The sequence below is a fragment of the Fusarium verticillioides genome, chromosome 7 (genome assembly GCF_000149555.1).
Source record: "Fusarium verticillioides 7600 chromosome 7, whole genome shotgun sequence".
Taxonomy (NCBI): domain Eukaryota; kingdom Fungi; phylum Ascomycota; class Sordariomycetes; order Hypocreales; family Nectriaceae; genus Fusarium; species Fusarium verticillioides.
The window spans coordinates 685,768-704,253 of NC_031681.1; the positions used below are offsets into that span (position 1 = coordinate 685,768).

The 18,486-nt window shown below is 49.3% G+C and overlaps 8 protein-coding genes and 1 non-coding gene across 9 annotated transcripts; 5 read left to right on the top strand and 4 right to left on the bottom strand.

The window, feature by feature from the left end:
* The first annotated feature begins 248 nt into the window (after nucleotides 1-248).
* On the top strand, nucleotides 249-364 carry FVEG_15937. The gene has a single exon (XR_001989293.1). It is a non-coding gene; the product is annotated as a 5S ribosomal RNA (ribosomal RNA).
* Nucleotides 365-1,027: 663 nt separating this feature from the next.
* On the top strand, nucleotides 1,028-2,603 carry FVEG_06755 (hypothetical protein). The gene is made up of 2 exons (XM_018895167.1): nucleotides 1,028-1,747; nucleotides 1,796-2,603. Exons 1-2 carry the CDS (start codon nucleotides 1,417-1,419, stop codon nucleotides 2,491-2,493), a joined length of 1,029 nt encoding a protein of 342 aa, XP_018752387.1. The 5' UTR covers nucleotides 1,028-1,416; the 3' UTR covers nucleotides 2,494-2,603.
* Nucleotides 2,604-3,470: 867 nt separating this feature from the next.
* FVEG_06756 (hypothetical protein) lies at nucleotides 3,471-4,611 on the bottom strand (the record flags this gene model as incomplete). Its single annotated transcript, XM_018895168.1, has 2 exons — nucleotides 3,471-4,367; nucleotides 4,459-4,611. The coding sequence occupies 2 exons, from the start codon at nucleotides 4,609-4,611 to the stop codon at nucleotides 3,471-3,473; spliced, it is 1,050 nt and encodes a 349-aa protein (XP_018752388.1).
* Nucleotides 4,612-5,672: 1,061 nt separating this feature from the next.
* FVEG_06757 (hypothetical protein) lies at nucleotides 5,673-7,508 on the top strand. The gene is made up of 3 exons (XM_018895169.1): nucleotides 5,673-6,046; nucleotides 6,102-6,243; nucleotides 6,296-7,508. Exons 1-3 carry the CDS (start codon nucleotides 5,835-5,837, stop codon nucleotides 7,265-7,267), a joined length of 1,326 nt encoding a protein of 441 aa, XP_018752389.1. The 5' UTR covers nucleotides 5,673-5,834; the 3' UTR covers nucleotides 7,268-7,508.
* On the bottom strand, nucleotides 7,439-8,330 carry FVEG_06758 (hypothetical protein). Its single transcript, XM_018895170.1, has one exon. The coding sequence runs from the start codon at nucleotides 8,234-8,236 to the stop codon at nucleotides 7,568-7,570; it is 669 nt and encodes a 222-aa protein (XP_018752390.1). The 5' UTR covers nucleotides 8,237-8,330; the 3' UTR covers nucleotides 7,439-7,567.
* Nucleotides 8,331-8,979: 649 nt separating this feature from the next.
* On the top strand, nucleotides 8,980-11,649 carry FVEG_06759 (hypothetical protein). Its single transcript, XM_018895171.1, has 5 exons — nucleotides 8,980-9,283; nucleotides 9,328-9,468; nucleotides 9,524-9,633; nucleotides 9,684-10,741; nucleotides 10,793-11,649. Exons 1-5 carry the CDS (start codon nucleotides 9,227-9,229, stop codon nucleotides 11,461-11,463), a joined length of 2,037 nt encoding a protein of 678 aa, XP_018752391.1. The 5' UTR covers nucleotides 8,980-9,226; the 3' UTR covers nucleotides 11,464-11,649.
* A 141-nt stretch (nucleotides 11,650-11,790) lies between these two features.
* FVEG_06760 (alcohol dehydrogenase) lies at nucleotides 11,791-12,869 on the top strand. Its single transcript, XM_018895172.1, has one exon. The coding sequence runs from the start codon at nucleotides 11,853-11,855 to the stop codon at nucleotides 12,816-12,818; it is 966 nt and encodes a 321-aa protein (XP_018752392.1). The 5' UTR covers nucleotides 11,791-11,852; the 3' UTR covers nucleotides 12,819-12,869.
* FVEG_06761 (L-lactate dehydrogenase (cytochrome)) lies at nucleotides 12,803-14,455 on the bottom strand. Its single transcript, XM_018895173.1, has 5 exons — nucleotides 14,277-14,455; nucleotides 13,868-14,211; nucleotides 13,361-13,821; nucleotides 13,101-13,309; nucleotides 12,803-13,050 (listed from the first exon to the last, which is right to left on the bottom strand). The coding sequence occupies exons 1-5, from the start codon at nucleotides 14,329-14,331 to the stop codon at nucleotides 12,887-12,889; spliced, it is 1,233 nt and encodes a 410-aa protein (XP_018752393.1). The 5' UTR covers nucleotides 14,332-14,455; the 3' UTR covers nucleotides 12,803-12,886.
* Nucleotides 14,456-14,846: 391 nt separating this feature from the next.
* On the bottom strand, nucleotides 14,847-18,383 carry FVEG_06762 (hypothetical protein). Its single transcript, XM_018895174.1, has one exon. It carries the CDS (start codon nucleotides 17,558-17,560, stop codon nucleotides 15,044-15,046), a length of 2,517 nt encoding a protein of 838 aa, XP_018752394.1. The 5' UTR covers nucleotides 17,561-18,383; the 3' UTR covers nucleotides 14,847-15,043.
* Between the last annotated feature and the right edge of the window lie 103 nt (nucleotides 18,384-18,486).

Consider the following 18,486-nt stretch of genomic DNA (forward strand, 5'->3'; position numbering starts at 1 on the left):
CAAAGATGCTATGGTTTACCACCCAATCATGATGGACTAAGCAAAGCTTTTTAAACATGGATTGGCCGCCTCGATGATTGCCCTATTCAATAGCATTCTGACGCAAGATCACTTCAACAACGACAGTTTACGGCCTGGCACCCGCATCTGATACAAGAGATAGCCAAGAACCTAAGCTGCACGCCCAGATAACTTTAACCAATACAGAATCGCCTTGATGATGCAGCTACAGCAAACTGCTGTCACATACGACCATAGCTCTCGGAGAATACGGGATCCCGTCTGCTCTCCCATCGTCAAGCCGAGAAGCGGTGAATTAGTACTCAGGTCGGTGACGACTGGGGAATCCTCACTGTTGTATGTTTTGCTGTTTTGCTGGTGAAACTTTTTTTGCTATATATGGTTTTGAATTGATGCCTGTTGGAGGCTCTCAGTACTGCTGCCTGGCGGCCCTGGGTATGGAAGTACAACACCAATGAAGCGCCTGGGGGAACAAGCCACATTGACATGTAAGATAGGGACGTGTAGAATTGTAAAGAATTGATTAGAATCTCTGACTCTCGGTAGTGTGTCCGTGATAGCTCTCAAAGTCAATGGATTTAGGGAGGTTGTGATAGTGGCCAATCAGAGGAGAATGGTGTTGATCACTGTTTGGCCATAAGCCTTATACGTAATAGCTCATTTAGATCTGCTGGAGCATGAAACCATGTAACTCGAGATATAAGAAATATTTTAATACTTGATGTCAATTGCGGGTTAAAATACCACGGAGCATGAGTTCCGACATCCTCGCCGATCAAAGGATTTCCCCATGCGCAAGAGTTGCATCACAAAAAGGATGGACAATCCAAGATGCCCATTAGCCACGCATGTCAGCTTCACACCCTATCAAGCGGGCATGACAGGGAATAATTCAGGTACCGCTCACAGCCACAGCCACAGCACACCTGTCACGACGACTTTTTGCCTCTTCAAACTCTGTTTCAAACCTATTCTAAAAACTGGACCCCTTAGGAGATGATGCATCTCGGACGTCAATTGCTTCCACGCCAAGGAGATAAGCTGGTAACATGATCAGACAAGCAATTGAGATGAAACGATCCGACAGGCGGACATGAAGCTCCGGTAAGACAAGAGATTCTATGGATCCCTGCCCCAATATGGTAGATGGCATTCTCGTGGCTCAGAAGATCCGTGCCGTCGTGTGCTTGGAGGTTTTGGTGCGACGAGTCGGGTAATGCTTACGTCGCTGAGACGTCAGATTCAGCAAAAGAAATGTTCAGTGTTGGTAACACGATGTGAGAAAAAAGATATAAATATTGAGGTGAATGAGTAGTAAATTTCACGATGTCGGCCAAATCTTGATGTCTTTGTCAATTGACCTCTATCTTACACAACTTCAACACCTTTCTCAACATGTCTGCTTCAATACTCAAGCGAGCAACTTGCTCAATCGCTAGCAAGACATACTCCCACGGACGGATAGCTGCTCTTCGGAAGACACCTTTCGCCTCTAAGCTAATTTGTCAACGACCAATGCACACCACAGAAAATGACAGCGCAAAACCAATGAACCCGGACCCTAGAGAGAATCCTGCTCATGAACTCACTTTACCACAAGGGACAAATGTCGGTCGCAAGCGTTTCTCAGATTTTGAACTCGCTGGAAAGGTCTTTATCGTCACAGGCGGTGCTCAAGGTCTTGGATTGACCTTAGCTGAGAGTCTTGTCGAAGCTGGCGGAAAAGGTACGTCAATCACACAATTGACTTGGTCAACCACTAATTAAAATGCAGTGTATTGTCTTGATCGTGCTGATCAGCCTGACCAAGGATGGCATGAGGCTCAAGCACGCGTCGTCCCAGAATGGGGCGGATCTCTACACTACCGCAAACAAGACGTATCAGACGCCGAAGGTCTCGATAAACTCATCACCGCCATCGCAGATGAGAATCAAGGTCTCGACGGCGTGATAGCCGCTGCAGGCGTCCAGCATATTTCACCCACCGTGGAATATAATGCAGATGAAGTAGAACAAATGCTCTCCATCAACTACACGGGCGTTTTCATGACGGCCAAATCAGCCGCCAAGCAAATGATGAAGTACAAGAAACGCGGAAGCATCTGTCTCATCGCCAGTATTTCCGGCCTCAAAGCGAACCGCGGTCTTGTTTCACCCGTTTATAACTCCAGCAAAGCAGCTGTTATCCAACTTGCGCGCAATCTTGCTATGGAATGGAGTCCTATTCAGAAAGACGGCACTGGAGGGATTCGCGTCAATTGTATTAGCCCTGGACATATCATGACGCCCATGGTGCAGAGCAACTTTGAGGAGGTACCTGGCATGCGGGAGGAGTGGGAGAGGGAGATCATCATGGGGAGATTGGCGGAGACGCAGGAGTTTAAGGGTGCGGCGTTGTTCTTGTTGAGCAATGCTAGTAGTTACATGACGGGGAATAACCTTGTGATTGATGGAGGACATACGTCGTGGTAATAATGGATGGGTTGGTGTTGGTAAGGAGATTCGATGACTAGAGAGGAGAATCGATGATAGATTAATAGCAAGCCAAGCCATTTGTTTTACAATGCAACTTTTATCCCTTCATGTCGTCGCATCCACTCCAAGATGATAGATGAAGCCACAAACATAGAATGACACAAATACATCCAATTGTCAGATCCTATGTATTTCTAGAAAGAATAGAGTTCTGGTAAAACCCTGAAAAATTTCGCTGCAGCTATTGTACGACTATCTGGACCAAACACACTCCTTAAGACCATGGGTTCCTACTGTCCCATCCATGACGAACGCCCTTATAACATGTTTGAAACTTCCATATGCCAAATACAAGCCACAGAATGACCCGAAAAAGCACCAGATAACACAAAGTTCCGCGGTCTCCCTGTCTTTCAATTTCATATCCATAACTTGCTGGTCGCGACGGCTCTTCACCGTCATCAGAAATCAGGACCCTCTGGACTATAGAAGAACCCAAATCCCCGAGCCATATCTACTCAAATCACCCCCATACAGCACTGAACTGCCTTCACAGTGCTCTAGTATGGTTTCGATCGGATTGAGCTACCTCCAGACTTGGATCTGGGACGACAAAGCCTGTTTTTCAGGGGCGCCGTCTCGCTCTCCTCAACCAAAACATCAAGACCGGCCTTTATGCACTCCAAGCGTTCATCCCGCCCCCAATCGATGATATTCCGGACGAACCTCCGAAACTCGAGGAACTCTTCAGGTCGCTGGAGAATAAAGGTCTTGATCTTTTGCATATATATGAAGTCCCCATCCTTCCAAGAGGCATGCAAGCGAGCTTCAGTTCCATTCATGGCAACACTAAAGCTCATGCTCTCAAGCGGTTTTCTGGGTCCGACATTCGTACACTTCCCAAGCCGCTCTTTCAATCTCTCGTTGATGTAGATGCAGGCCGTGGACGCTCCCAGGCATTGGTTCGTCGCCACCTAGAGACTACCTTTGCTGGATGGTCCATCGCCTTTGAATTCGACTGTAAAGAAGGGAAATGTAAGGCCCTCGCTGTTCACAAACGCAAAATTACCACATGTTGCGATCTGCATTCGCTGGTCGTGCTCGAAGGCAGAGAAGCGATACCCGTATAGGAGATCGGGAACAGGAACACTGACTCTCGCGTAGGGATTGGTGATGGGGATAACTGCCCTGCCTACAAAGACACGATCGCTGCGCTGGATTTTGTCTGTGCTGGAACTCGGGGGGATGATGCTGTTTCGAACGAATTCTTCAACCTTTGGTTCACTGGTACCGGCTTCCATGGCGTAGAGATCATCGTTATCCTGGGGGATAGGCTCAGGGGATGATCGACCTTGCTTGAGGGATTCGACAAGGGCTGAGATACGAGGCGGGAGTTCATTTCGAGAGTCGAGTAAGAGGATGTTGTTGAGGGCAAGGTTGCAATCCCGGTAGAGGGCACTCTCTACGAGAGGCCCGTTAGATCGATTAGGTGTGCCAGTGCCAGATGGGTAAATGGTCGGTGTCGGGTCAATAGATGGACTACCTTCTTGAGGAGTGAACCCGGGAGTCGAGCGCTTAAGGGATGATTTAGGAGAAAACGCCAGGTCAAAGGAGACGGCTTTCCCGGTGACGTTCTTTCTACCTACCATAATTGCTGGAGCAGAATGAGATCTTTCTGGTATAGGTTCCAAGTCTCTGTCTAGAATGGAGCAATCTGAGTGTGATATCTTGCATAGGTCTTGAGGATAAATATCTTCGAGCCAGTTACCGATTTTTCTCAAGCATGAAGGACTAGGTAGCGTCTCCTTTATATACTCCAGTAGAGCAGTGGATGGACGACTACTCCTAATAGGAGCTGGTTGAAACATGACCTATTAAGACACAGTCAGCGTATGTTGAAGCGATAGCTATCATGGTGTTTTGTCGATGATGAGGTCTTGTACGACTTGACGGGATTCTCACATGGTCGTTGAAATTCTGATGTGCAATTTCATAGCATGCTTTCTTCAACTGCAGGGCCTCTGATGGGGATATCGAGGGAGATCTGCTGGCGGCGCGCTTCCTGGGGTTGTTTGGCGTGGCCTGAATAGGCGCTGATTCTAGCGAGCTGTCCATGGTGAGAGCTGAAATTGAGGGAAATGCGGGGGTATAGAGAGTAGAGGCAGAGGGCCCTTATTAAAGGGTTCTGAGAGTGCTACCGTGAGTGAAGAGGAATGTTCAGGTCAAGTTTGGTCAGTCTGATGAGAGAGGCTCTTTGGGCCGTGACAGTACAGGCGATGCTCGGAGTGAGCGATGAAGCAATGTTAAGATATACATTTTGAATATTACGAGAAGGGTAATTCCAAATGGTAGCAGTGATTCAGAGAGAAATATGTAGTGCAGTTGAATCAGGATGGAGGCTGAGGCTTTCAGACCATACCAAGTTGACAATGATAAAGTATAGAGCCACTACACGTTATACAAACCTAACCACATAAAGTGCCACCCAAAGCCTCTGATTCAATAGCAAATGAAAACCACACGATAAGACCGTCTCTGCAGAAACCACATGAGATTCTCAACACTCCGTGAAACATGTGAAGAGCAACACCAGGCACCGTCCTACCAGCATCAGCATCAAAATGCAGATTTGTTTCAGCCCTGTAAACAACGTCAATCCCTGCGGTAGATCCCCCAGATAAAAGGTCCGAATGGTGTTGGATACGAGTGAATTTCGACCGTTGAGAATAAACACGCGTTGCATGAGCCTCGGCCGGCCCGTACCGCACTTTGACGCCCGCAACGTGAATTGTTTTAGCGACGTTTTGCTGGCTCCACTAATTCGAAGTCATGATGCCTCAATTTCAATTTTGTTGTTTTTGTCATGATCGAGTTATGAAGATGCTCGGCTGGGAACATGATGGGACTATACGCTGTTCCGATATCACTCGCGGAGACCTCATCGCCTATCTCTTCCAGTCTACCATACACCCTTTAAGATGATACTAACAATATATGAAAGACTACTCTTCTCTCACAATATCCGCCAACTATTCTCGGCCGACATGTCCGGCTTTCGGATCATCAGGTCCATTACAACTGTAATCTCCACCTACAGCCCTAAAATTCGCAAATCGCCCCCCCCAGTCTCCGCTGTCAGATCCAATCTAACTCCACTGTCGTCATTGTCAGCGACTCCGGCGCTTCCGTCACATTTTCCCATTCATGCAGTCTCTTTTTTTCCACCCTTCCCTCCCTTCCCTTCCATTCACTTCCCCTCAAAAACAAACCACACACAAACCAGATCACAATCCCCGGGGTTATCATATCATACCCTCCTCCGATCTCGCTTGTCCCCCATGGCCTCCTCTACTCTCGAAGCTACCGGCGCTCCAGCCGCTCGCATCAACTCTACTGCTTCCACCATTGCGGACTACGCTTACCCGTATGGCCATCTGGGACACTTGACACAGAAGCAGGAGGAGGCTTTTGTCCAGTTTAAGAAGGTCCTTGAGGAGAGGGGTCTTTTGAAAGTCGGACCTCCGCCTTCTCATGATGATCCTTTGATCTTGTAGGTTTTTGTCGAGGCGATTGATAAGCAGGGTTCTAACGGCTTTTCTTCACAGGCGATACTTGCGCGCGCGAAGATGGAATGTCGAGGATGCGTATACTCAATTCAAAGAGACAGAAGATTGGCGCAAGACAAACGATTTGGACGTTTTATACGACACCATTGATCTAAGCGCCTACGATTTCAGCCGTCGCCTCGTATGTCTCCCGGAATTCTCGGGAATGTTAAGCGCTGACTCTGTATCTGCAGTACCCCCAATGGACCGGCCGACGCGACCGTCGCGGAATCCCCCTCTACGTTTTTGAAGTCAAGACCCTCGACTCCAAGACCGTCCACGAGTATGAAAAGGTCGGCGCATCGAGTACCTTTTCCAAAGCCAAGTCCGACGGCAAGACGCCAAACGGTCTGTTGCGCTTATTCGCCTTGTATGAGAACTTGACGCGCTTCAACATGCCGTTCTGCACACAACTCCTCGACCGCGAGTATCCCGAGGTTCCTATCACATTGAGCACAAACATTGTTGATATTTCGGGCGTCGGGCTGAAGCAGTTCTGGAATCTTAAGCAGCATATGCAGGCTGCTTCACAACTGGCCACGGCGCATTACCCCGAGACGCTGGATCGCATATTCGTGATTGGCGCGCCGGCGTTTTTCAGCACTGTTTGGGGTTGGATCAAGCGCTGGTTCGATCCTATCACTGTGTCCAAGATTTTCATCCTCGGTCATCACGAGGTGAAGAGTGTTCTGGAGCAGTACATTGAACCCCGAAACATTCCTAAGAAGTATGGCGGCGAGCTTGATTACAACTTTGGAGAACTCGGTAACCCTGATCCTAACTGGGAGGGTGTCGTTGAGTTTGAGAATGGACACAAGACGTTCCCCAGCGGACCGTTATTGTGGGAGGAGGACTCGAACGGAAGACTAGTCTGTATGGCTAAGGGCTCCAAGGACGGTCAACCTCGAAACGAGAGAATCTGCACAATTCCCAAGACCTTTGGCCTCGCGCCCGTGGTGGAAATCTCCAGCGGCGAAACAGTTGTTGAAACACCAGCGGAAACCACCGACGCAGCTGCCCTCAACGGAAACGGCCACCCCGTATCTCCCCAAGGAACACATGACGATGGTGTTCAGACCGACGATGCGCTCTTGAGCGGCGACGTGAACGAGAAGTTGAAGCTGCAAGACGACAAGCCTGTCGCGGCACAGACGACTACTGTGTGATGGAAGCATTATATCCTAGAGATGGCGAAGACTGGCATACCCTGGAAGCAAGTTTTGGATAAGATGGTTTGAAGTAAGAGATGGACTGGCTGTATCTGTTGAAGTACACGGAGCATATCCCTTTCTGTTTGGCGTATCATGTTTAGAACCTCCCGTTGAAGCGGTGATATGGTTGTGAATATATAATCGTGATTCCCTGTTAATATTGAACAATTGACATTTTTATTCTATTTTCTGAATACTGGCCCTCTATGTCCTGTGCTTCTATTAAAGTCCAAATTGTCGTTTAGAGCTTTGACGTCACTCCATCTCTGGAACCTCTGGTCTCGTAATATATCCCCTTCTATTCCTCCACTGCGCAACCCCCCTCTCAAGCTCCCCCCACGAAACCCCATCTCTAACAAGACACATCGTCACCCCCAAACTCTCCGTATCTCTATTCCTCGGCTCATCATCAAAGAACAGCATATCCTCATACTTGATCCCCGTCCTCTTCTGCAGACTCTCAAAATGCTTAATCTTACACCCCGGATAAATCTCCAGCAACCCCTCAAACACATCCAGCGCTTTCTTTGGCTTTCCACCCTCTGAGCCAGTGATATGCAACATCTTTAACAAATCGCGCGCAAGGCTCGGTGCTGAAGTCCGCGATGCCACGCCGATTTTTATACCGGCGCGTGGTAAGGCGTGCAGAATGGCGGGGACGTCGCTGAAGAAACCATAGTCTTCGCCGTATCGGTCTGTGGCGGCTGTGTGTGAGGAGTTTGGCTTTAGGGGTGGTGTTACGTGGGTGTCTACCCAGAAAGGCCAGAGGGTGTAGTCGAGATCGAAGACGATGAGCTTGGGGAGTGGGAGGGAGGGATCGGCGAGAGAGGAGGGGAGGGCGGTGGATGATGTTGATGCTGTTGAGATTGTGGAGAGGGTTGAGGTACTCGGCGGGAACGGGTTCTTGGAGAGTTTCTTTGGCATTTTGAGATTATTGATGTAGAGAGGGAGTTGAATGTGGTGATGGAAGGTTTTGGTGTTGAGAAGTTGGGACTTTTTTTGTTATCGCCCCGCGGTGGGGGGGTGTGACGTCGCTAACGTGCGTGCTCTGATATGATCGACGTATTAGATTTTCGTCCACTCTTTGAAGGGTTACCGGTTCAACGGTCAACGTTGTATCTGTCTATAAAGTAGGCACTTTATCTTTTGAACCTAATCTCGCGCGGAAGGACTATCGCTAGACTCTTACCAAGATGCCATGTGACTCTGGTCTTTATTAGTCCCGGTAATTTATCTTAGTTTTCTGTTATTTCCTTCATTGGTCTGTAGCAAAGATGTATGGCAATCGGGTCTTTTTCTTCTTCAGTGCGCATAACAACTTGACAGTTGGTAAATGATCATGTAGAGGTTATATGCCTTGTCCTTTCACCTTTTCTATCAGAAGACAAGCCTTTCTTAGTAAAATCTCATACATAAAAATCTTTTATGAATGATTGCGATATTCACATCTGTCATATGGATCTGATTACTCAGTCTTGGTCTTTGCAGTCCCAGGTCGAATGTCGACCTGTCAACCTCTAAATCCCTACTTCGGCTACCCCGCACTCACACTCTCAGCGATTGCGGGGAGGCAAATTACGGGTTCTCTTCAGCACAACAAACCTCATCTAATTGGCCCGAGGTAATTAGTCCAAAGTCGGGGCACATTTCCCCATTTAACTTGGACACTTGCCTGACTCTTTTTAACCTGAAGAACTGATTTTCTTTTTTGCCGAAACGCTGCAGTTCAATTCCCCTAAGTATTTAACCCCTGCGATATGCATATGCCGATGAGCATATGTCTAAGTGATAAGCGATTGATTGCTTCTTGACGATCTGAACGTGTTCAGGGGTTGGTCGCGAAGATCGACTCATTTCACGCGACACAGTCAATTGGGTGATTCACAGGGAGTGAAAACGGAGACAAAAGGATTCATGATGGCTAAAAGAACGTGGTCGGACTCTGCTGGAGCGACCAGCGCTGAAGCGGCGGTATGTCTTGATGTTCTTGTTATGAGAATTGGCTGACAAGACAGGCCCCGACGCCAGCTCGTCCAAATGGAAATGGGAGAACAGCTTCTCATCGGCAGAGTATCACGGGAGTTGTGTCCAATGACGGTACTGTTCCTCAGATCTCACGAAAGATCAAGGCGTGCGCAGCATGTCGAAAACACAAGGTGAAAACTGCCGCGCGTGCACACTCGTGTGAGTGAGAGCTAATTGTGGTGGTAGATCAAATGTTTGATGGATGAAAGTGGCCCGCCATGTCGAAGATGCGCAGAGAGAAATCTAGGCTGTGTCTTGAGCAAAAGTCTCCAGACCATCATGGATGAAAAGTCACAGCAAGTCTTACCCTTCACCACTCATCATCTCATAATAACCAACAACTCAGATTCTCCGAATCAGTTGTCCAAGATCTAGAGCAAATACACAGCGCTCTAAGACAAGTCATGACCAAACTCAGCCTCCCAGAACTTCCACCTCTACAAAGCATCAACGCCCGAGAAGAAGGGTCACCACCTAAAGACGACCATGCAAATACGTCTCATAATCTCTCTGTATCACAAGAGGAATTCCGCGGTCCCTCATGTGATAACTCACCTAAAGCGACGCCTGAGGATGAAGGGCTTCCTTATGTGCCTATTCACTCACTTTACACCCTGACTAAACTCAGTGCGTTGCGATCGCCCGACAACCCTGAGGCCCAGAAAGGAAACGCCATCAACGACTTTATCGCTCGCGGTGCGCTCTCGCTAGCAGATGCAGAGAGTCTCTTTTCTCTGTACCGCGACCGTTTGGATCGGTATATGTACGGAATCGGCTGTCGATACATGACCCTCGAAGAGCTCCGTCGCAAAAGTCCCATCCTCTCCGCCGCGACACTCACAGTAGCTGCACTACACGACCCAAAAGCCGACAACATCTACGGAATCTGCAGCGGAGAATTCCGACGCCTCATGGAAAGGTCAATGTTTGAACGGCGCATTGATCGTGATTATCTTCGCGCCATGTGTGTTGCTTCATATTGGCTAAGTGATCTTTCTTGGATGCTCTCAGGATATGCTATTCGACGCGCGGCGGAGTGTAATTTGCATAATAGCTATAATCAGGCTATCAAGGAGCAGAGCCAGGAGGCGGCGGATTGTGCGCGGCTGTGGTATATACTGTATATCTGTGATCAGCACCTCGCGACTTTGTATGGTCGGCCTTCGATTGTCCAGGAGGATTCGTCGATTCAGGGGTGGGAGCAGTTCTTGAAATCGCCGGTTGCGACGGAGGAGGATAAGCGGTTGACGGGCCAGGTTATGCTGGTTAGTATTCTGCGGAATATTCGAGAACTCTTTGGGACGGATAAGGGTGAGCCGATTCCGAGGGTATATCTAAATCACATACTGCAGTTTAGACGGCAGTTGGATGAGTGGTATACTCGATGGATGGGAGAGTTGCCTGGTAAGTCAAGGTTAACAACGCTTATCCTAGAATTATACTGACCTCTCGCAGAACAATGGACCCAAATTGGCTCATTCCCTCGAAAAGGAACCATTCTTCACTACAACTTTGCCCAGATCCATCTCTACTCACACATCTTCCGCGGTCTCTCCAACGACGCCCCGATTCCTCACTATTTCCTCGACTGCGCCATGCAAGCCGTCAACGCCGCAACCGCCATCATCGACCTCATAATAACCGACCCAGACGTCGCAGTCGGCATCGTAGGAATGCCCTCGTACATGCTCTCCATGACAGCCTTTGCCTGCATGTTCCTCATAAAGGTAGCAGTTAAATACGGCAGCGATCTCATCGAGCGTCAGCGCGTGCACGACCTAACAACCAACCTCGTTCGACAATTTCGATCGCTAAAAGCTGGGAAGTGGCATCTTGCGAATCTCATGGCGGGAGGGCTGGAGCGCATGACTGCTACGTTGGCTACACCGGATCTGGGACAGGTGCAGCCTGCGGTGTATAATAACGCGGCTGAGCATGTTGATATGGTCATGCCGGGGAATCAGGTGTACACTGACATGGATGGGGATACGTTCTTTGACTACGACATGAGCTTTGGGCTTTCGCCGGTTTTCAGGTTCGATCCGAGTATGTTTACTGTTGATGCTTCGGGACAGTCGCTTCCGACGTATCCTGAGGCTAATTATGGAATGAGGCCGCCGCAATAGGATGGGATAATGGGCGTTTTTGTTTGGGAATACCTTGTTGTTTGTACGTGATGGGGTTTGGGTATGAAGCTGAAGAGATATTCTTATCCGCTGATGCTCCGTGATCGGATAACTGGCCTGTGTCTGAGTGAAGTATGACTAGAGATGTATCATATCTGCTCCCCCAATCTACATGATGATCCCTCCATTGACTGCAATTTCTCTCCACAGTTTGTGCATCTCGGATTTCGTTCCGTCGACTCCGCATCATCTTTTGCGGGGGACACGGATAACCTCATTCACCCCGCGATAGTGGATCAATCTTATCCGGCCAAACAACCATTTAAACACATCAACTCACTCAATTCATCACTAACACAATCACTAACATACCTATACCAAACACCAGAATGGCCAATACACAGCATATCCTCATCACAGGAGCCGGTGGCTTCATCGGCCAAGAAATCATAGCTCCTCTTCTCAACTCCTCACCCTCAATCCATCTCACAATAACCGACATCTCTGAACCTCCCGTCCCAGCTCAACACGCCCAACGCATAACTTCTCTCGCCGCAGATCTCACCAACCCCTCTGTAGCCGAGCAGCTCATAACATCTCAGCCCTTTGAAGCAGTTTATCTCTTCCACGGACTCATGTCCGGCGGCTCAGAAGCAAATCTCGATCTCGGTCTTAAAGTCAACGTTGATTCAGTCCGCTACGTTCTCGACGCTCTGAGGAACAAACTTCCGGGTGTCAAAGTTGTATTCTCGAGTTCTTGTGCTGTTTATGGACCCGAGGAGGGATATGTTACTGAGAAGACACTGCCGCAGCCGAGATCTTCGTATGGTGCGGAGAAGCTTATTGCTGAGTTGTTGGTGAATGACTTTTCGAGAAGGGGATTGATCGATGGGAGGATCGTGAGGTTGCCGACGGTGGTGGTTCGGCCTGGAAAGCCCTCCGCCGCAGCATCGAGTTTCGCTTCGGGAATAGTTCGTGAAAGTCTGCAGGGCATTCCTAACGTACTCCCCGTGCCGAAGGATATATCCATGTGGATCTGCAGCCCTGCGACTGTGATCAAGAACCTGATCAAGATCAAGGATATACCTGCAGAGAAGTTTGGAGACTCAAGGATTGTGAATCTTCCGGGTATTACTGTTAGTGTACAAGATATCCTCGATGCTGTCGAAAAGGTTGGTGGAAAAGAGGCGATTGGTTATGTTGAGGAGGAGCAGGACGAGGCCCTGTATAAGATTGTTAAGAGTTGGCCGCCGTGGTTTGATGCGAGTAGGGCCAAGGAGCTCGGATTGGATGGAGATGGGGAGTTGGTTGATGCTGTCAAGGCATTTCAGGAGAGATTGAAGAGCTCATCGTAGGATTTATTATTAAGTGATTCTATCTATCAATTTATAATGGGTATATCGAACATCTTGCAACTTCTGTCCTACAGCTTTGAAGGTCTTACTCTTCGTGACACTGAACTTGGGTCAATACGTCCAGATGTAACCAAATGGTCAACATCCAAAGTATTAACAAGTTCGGGTGTCGCTTGATCAAGGCTAGTAATGCCCGCGAGCCTCATTGATGTTTCTAGCTCATCCTTTAGAACTAAACAGCATTTTAGTCACTGCCGCATAAGCACCATTCAGTCAACTTACTCTGTGAGAGGTGCTCGACACCCTTTTGACCATAAACCAACGAATACAAGAACGGTCTTGCGATACCAACAGCAGTAGCTCCCAGGGCAATAGCCTTGAGGATATCAGATCCACGCTCAAAGCCTCCATCGATGAAGATCTCAAGATGTTCAAACGCTTCAGGGAACCGCTTCCGGACCTCAAGAAGTATGAGGATCGAAGCCTGAGCACTGTACATCTGTCAGAAACTCTCCATGTGAAGTCGATGGGAGTAAACTTACCCGTCGAGAGACCTCCCACCGTGATTACTCAACATAACACCCTCAACACCATACTCAACCGCCAACTTGACATCCTCCACAGTCTGAACACCCTTCAGCACAATCGGCACAGAGCTCTCCCGTCTAATCCACTCCAGATCCTCCCACGAGAGGCTCTTGTCTATATACTGCCCCATCAACCGTCCGAGTCCACTGCCCTTACCATCTTTACTGCTCTCACTGCCGCTCATGGCAGATTTTATGACAACAGCTTGGGGGGCTCGCTCATCGGCTTCGCGTTTTCCGGGGACGGGGGCGTCGACGGTCACGAAGATGGCTTTTATGCCGAGGGAGCGAGCGCGGCGGAGGAGTTCGATTGTTTTGGGGCGGTGCGAGTTTACGTAGAGTTGGAGGAAGAAGGGATGGCCTGGGGGAGCTGCGCCGATGATGTTGGGGAGGGAGTATGAAGCGTTACTCGAGATCTACAAGGTCAGCCCGTATCTCAAGCTACAGTAGCATGTGACTTACAATCTCAAAGATTCCTTCACTGGCAGCTGCTCTACTCCAACCAAGCTCACCATCCGGATGCGCCAGCGTCGCCATGGCAGCAGGACACATAATAAACGGCGCCTTGCTCTCCAAACCCAAGATGTTTCTCTTGATACTGACTTGACTGACATTTCGTAATATTCTCGGGCGCAGCATGACTCGGCGGATGAGTTCCTTGTTCTTGGAGACTGTGACGAGATCGGTGGCGGCGGAGGAATAAAAGGCCCATGCTTTAGGTGATAGCGCTTTTTGCGCCGCGAGAGCAAAGTCGTTTGCTGAGAGGATTTGATCGAGCGTTGGGACGGAGGATGGGAGTTGGATTTCTGTATTTGTTAGTGAGTGTTGTAAGAGTGAGGGTGAGGGTGAGGGTGAGGATGGGGGTGAATACCGCGAGGGGTGGGGATATTGGGAGATTCAGACTCCATTGCTGCGAGATCACTCATGATGGCGGTTAATTGTAATCGTTTATTCTAGAGAGATTGTACAGTATACAGCTGGGATAATAGTTCTATCGTAGCTGTCGGCTCATCATGCGCCGTCTTCTTATATCTTTGGGTAGCATCCGTCGATCATCTTTAGTGCAACATCAGTCCCCGCAATCGGACTCCTCACCTTTCATCATGACCCGTCGTCTCGGGCTATTTTGGCGCGAGTGGCACCGCGACGTCGACACGGTCATGTTGCCGATGGCCTATAGGTTTGCCTTGTTCGGTCTTCTCTCCGATGGACCTTGGACGGGCTCACGAGCACTCACTCACGAGGAAATGGACGCAAGAGATTTGTATGGTCACGCAAGAATTCACATTATCTAATTCTTATCTCATTCATTGATCTATAGTGCTAGGGTTCAGCCGATTGTCGGACTGGTGAAGTCCAACAGACTACTGGCTTGGGTCCCATTTCGGATTCCTTCATGATCTGAGACTACGATTTGAGCAGGTTATGATGAGTTGCCGACCACAACTAACAACATTAATGCAGTCTCAAGACCTTCTCTCCAGCACAACCTGGTCCAACTCACAACGAACAAGTGCAACCCTAAACAAAGCTACGGTTGGTTATTCATTCACTAAACATCCCCTAACTTGGCTATCAAACTCTCATGACTCGAAACACCTGATATTACAATATATACTACCCTAATAACACACTTCCCTACTCAATAACAATATCCTCTCCCAATCTCCTAAGCGGCAACTCCTCCACCATCTTCTCCAACCGTCCACACCTCTTGACTACATCCTTCGCCTCCTCCGGAAACCCCATCCTCATCCTCCCAACCCTCTCCCACACGATCCTGCCCTCCCTCTCCGTCCGCTCAACAACAAGGAGCATGACCAGCGCCTCTTCTACAAACCACAGCACCGTCATTTGTTCACCCCGCGCGTGACGCTCAATGTACTCGCGCATTGAGCCAGCTCCACGACTCATGCGTATGTCGACGCTGACGCGGTTGAAGATCCATCCGTCGGGGTGAGAACGCGCTTTTACGCGGTCGAGGACGAAAGGGTTTGGGACGTGGATGCCGTAAGGGCGGATGTGAAGATTCGGTGGCGATGGGGGCTGGCCAGTCACTGCGGTCGAGGCGCCAAAGTCATATGCTACACTCCCGTCGCGGTTAACGAGGACGATGTTGGGTGAGTACGTCCAGCGGATAGAATTAGGGTCGTTGCGCGATACGTGCGTCGCGGAGACGTAGTGGTGGTGATTATGCTTGCGCTGAACGGCTTTCGTGTCCGGATCTACCACTGTGATAGAGGAGTAGAGATCAACGGGGCCTTTCCAACCTGCCCATGTCCAACTGGGCATGTGAGGACGTCTTGTGGCGATGACACCTTCTTTATGGTGCCAGAAACATGTCGAGAGGGCAAAGATGTCGCGGGTGCGTGGGAGGCCTTGGATTGATGGTCCTTGGTCCATTTGTGGTGCCCAGAGGGGAATGCCGAGGATGTTGAACATCTTACCGCGGCCAACGGTGGTCTCGAGACGTCTTAGCATGCCGAGGAACGCATCTAGCGAATCTCGGTCATATGTCAAGTCTCGTCGTGTGTAGTTTCCGATATGTTGGTCTGCTTCTCGGAAGATACTGAGCGTGCTTGGATCTTCAGCCTTGCCGGGTAATCTCTTCCAGCGCTCCCAACTTCCATCAACGAACGACACACCGTTGAAGAGACCAGGACGCATAAAGTCACACATCCGCTGCTCCTCCATGTCGTGGTAATACTCAAGCGGTAGGACGAGTGATTCAGGACAGCACATGCCCTCGCATTCCCAGTACATCTGCTGATCCGTAAAGATCAAGCGCCGTCTCGCAAGGAGACCTTCTTGATATGTCCAGCCTCGCTGATACCACGTTGAGTTCTTAATCGCCAACCGTGGATCTTGAAGACTCGACACAAGTGTGATGTTGGAGTTGACGAATTCGTATTTTGGCTGAGCTGGTCGTGTTCGTGATCCAACACCGGGAAGACCATAATCTGCATCCTCGCCACAAGCTGCAATGATAGCTAGTATGGCACCTTCAAAGATATCGTCCATCCTCGCAATCTGCTGCATCCGCTCTGCAGGCTGAACCTCCTCCATGCAAAGACGATCCACCCATAGATATCTGATGCCGAGATCTTTCGTCGCAATGACAGCATCCCATACAACCTTGGGCCACGTTTCTGTGGTTTTGTTTCCCCAGACATAACTCAACGCCGCATATCGTTCCGTGATAGACGCAGTGACCACCTGAGGAGGATTCTTTGCGCAATCAACAAGCTTGAAACCCGGCATCTCCCGCGTAACGGGTTTTCGACCACATCGCCCCTGGTGATAAAATTCGCAGAACCGTAGCCAATCCACTCCGATGTTCATATCAATCACACCCTCCAGCTCACGACCCCAGATACCACGTTTCTGCCAACCGGCATTATCGGTCATAGAATTAGCACGTGAATGCTTCCCTTCTGATCTAGCGCTGAGGAGTTCATTCGGTGGCTCGGGCATCGTTCGATAGAGCATACCAGACCCGCGGAACCAATCAGCGCTCACATCCCAGCTCAACGCGCCATCACCGCTCTTTTTAGGCACAACGCCTAGATATGCTGGACTGGCTCCTCTCATCTTGTTCTTTGCTGAGTGGCCCTGCTCAAACATGCTCTGGTTGTCGATGAGGTAATTTGTATCGCGACTTGAAAACCCGGAAAGATATAAATCGCCCTCTCCCTCGCTGGGAATGTGCACTGAGAGGAAGAGCTTGCAGAGTGGACATTTTGTCATGAAGCGATTCTCTTCAAGCTCCTTTAACCGGCCCAGCGAATGCTCCTTGTTCTCAAACGTATCCGCAGACGTTGGATTCAGGGCTCTCATGAAGAAATCATCCATGGTGTCAAACGTAGAGTCGATATCAGCCGCCCAACCCGCACACGCCGTGCACAGATTAGGGTCCTGCGGCTGTCCTCCCGATCTATCGGAATGCGCTGACGGACTACGACTTTTGCGCCAGCTGATTCTCCGGATGAGAGAAGCCCTCCTGGGCTCACGGTCGTCATCAGCCGGGGGAGGATCCACAGTGAGATGCTGCATCATGTTCTTGAGAGGGTTCCGTGAGCGACGCCTCTCTACGCCACCGCCTGGAGAGACGGGAGGCGTGACGGTCGGTGTGCCTGGGTCCAGCATATCCGGCATTTTACGGGGTGAGTGAGTGAGTGAGTGAGTGAGATGAGATCTGAGTTCGGCTGCCCGAAGATTGAAGTCGTTTTGGCGCCGTTGACGCTCCGTGATTCTCGGGGAGGAACCGGGTTTCTTTGACCCCCGTCTCGGCTGATAGATTCCGGTTCTCCACTCTTGGCCCTGGCGCCAAAAAAAAAAAGATAAAAAAAGAATCAAGGGAAAAGGGAACAGGGATGATTTCTTATTAGTGGCGTTTAAATAAGGGGAATGAATAAACGATGAAGAGAAGAATAAAGAGGGAGAGTTGAGTGGCCCAAATAGTTACTCGGTAGTTAGATGATGAGTGCGTAGGCGGGTCGCTATTAAAAGATGCAGAGCCGCTGCCAAGTTAAAATATCAGGCGGTTATTTCGAGATGAATACAACACAACCAACAGATCGTGTCAAACAGACTCCTTCGGACGCGAAGCAGGTTGGTTCATGAAGCGGGGCTTGGGGGCCAAGTGATGGAGACAAAGAAAGAAAGAAAAGAAAAGAAAAGAAGCGGTAAAGAAGAAGAAGAAGATAATCCTTTCTTTCAAATATAAGAGAAGAGTCGCTGATGGTATATTACTCGCCTCAAATTAGATATTGGCAGAAGAAGCGGCAGCGAGATTCGATCCGAGATGAACACAGCAAGGATCAACTGAGACATCCACAGGAACTAATTCTCAACCTGGGCGATAATACCACCAAAGACTGGAATAGAAAGACTGCATTTAATAAAGAAATAATTAAGAGCCTGGTTTTTTGTGAACGAGGCTGGTTTGCACAGCCTCACTTGGCAATGACTCGGCGGGTTGAAAAAAGATGCAGATTGTGTGGAGAATTCACGATGACGTAATTTGATGATTGTGAAACAGCCTCACAATTACTGACGCTTGTGTTGTGTTGTGCTCTGTA

What these genes read in the sequence shown, in the direction of transcription:
- FVEG_06755 (XM_018895167.1), top strand. Translation starts at nt 1,417, where the DNA reads ATGTCTGCTTCAATACTCAAGCGAGCAACTTGCTCAATCGCTAGCAAG. An exon ending in TGTCGAAGCTGGCGGAAAAG is followed by an intron (nt 1,748 to 1,795) that starts GTACGTCAATCA and finishes ATTAAAATGCAG; the next exon opens with TGTATTGTCTTGATCGTGCT.
- FVEG_06757 (XM_018895169.1), top strand. Translation starts at nt 5,835, where the DNA reads ATGGCCTCCTCTACTCTCGAAGCTACCGGCGCTCCAGCCGCTCGCATC. An exon ending in CATGATGATCCTTTGATCTT is followed by an intron (nt 6,047 to 6,101) that starts GTAGGTTTTTGT and finishes TTTTCTTCACAG; the next exon opens with GCGATACTTGCGCGCGCGAA. An exon ending in ACGATTTCAGCCGTCGCCTC is followed by an intron (nt 6,244 to 6,295) that starts GTATGTCTCCCG and finishes CTGTATCTGCAG; the next exon opens with TACCCCCAATGGACCGGCCG.
- FVEG_06758 (XM_018895170.1), bottom strand. Translation starts at nt 8,236, where the DNA reads ATGCCAAAGAAACTCTCCAAGAACCCGTTCCCGCCGAGTACCTCAACC.
- FVEG_06759 (XM_018895171.1), top strand. Translation starts at nt 9,227, where the DNA reads ATGATGGCTAAAAGAACGTGGTCGGACTCTGCTGGAGCGACCAGCGCT. An exon ending in CAGCATGTCGAAAACACAAG is followed by an intron (nt 9,469 to 9,523) that starts GTGAAAACTGCC and finishes TTGTGGTGGTAG; the next exon opens with ATCAAATGTTTGATGGATGA. An exon ending in ATGGATGGGAGAGTTGCCTG is followed by an intron (nt 10,742 to 10,792) that starts GTAAGTCAAGGT and finishes GACCTCTCGCAG; the next exon opens with AACAATGGACCCAAATTGGC.
- FVEG_06760 (XM_018895172.1), top strand. Translation starts at nt 11,853, where the DNA reads ATGGCCAATACACAGCATATCCTCATCACAGGAGCCGGTGGCTTCATC.
- FVEG_06761 (XM_018895173.1), bottom strand. Translation starts at nt 14,331, where the DNA reads ATGAGTGATCTCGCAGCAATGGAGTCTGAATCTCCCAATATCCCCACC. An exon ending in CAATATCCCCACCCCTCGCG is followed by an intron (nt 14,212 to 14,276) that starts GTATTCACCCCC and finishes TAACAAATACAG; the next exon opens with AAATCCAACTCCCATCCTCC. An exon ending in TGTCGAGCACCTCTCACAGA is followed by an intron (nt 13,051 to 13,100) that starts GTAAGTTGACTG and finishes AATGCTGTTTAG; the next exon opens with TTCTAAAGGATGAGCTAGAA.
- FVEG_06762 (XM_018895174.1), bottom strand. Translation starts at nt 17,560, where the DNA reads ATGCCGGATATGCTGGACCCAGGCACACCGACCGTCACGCCTCCCGTC.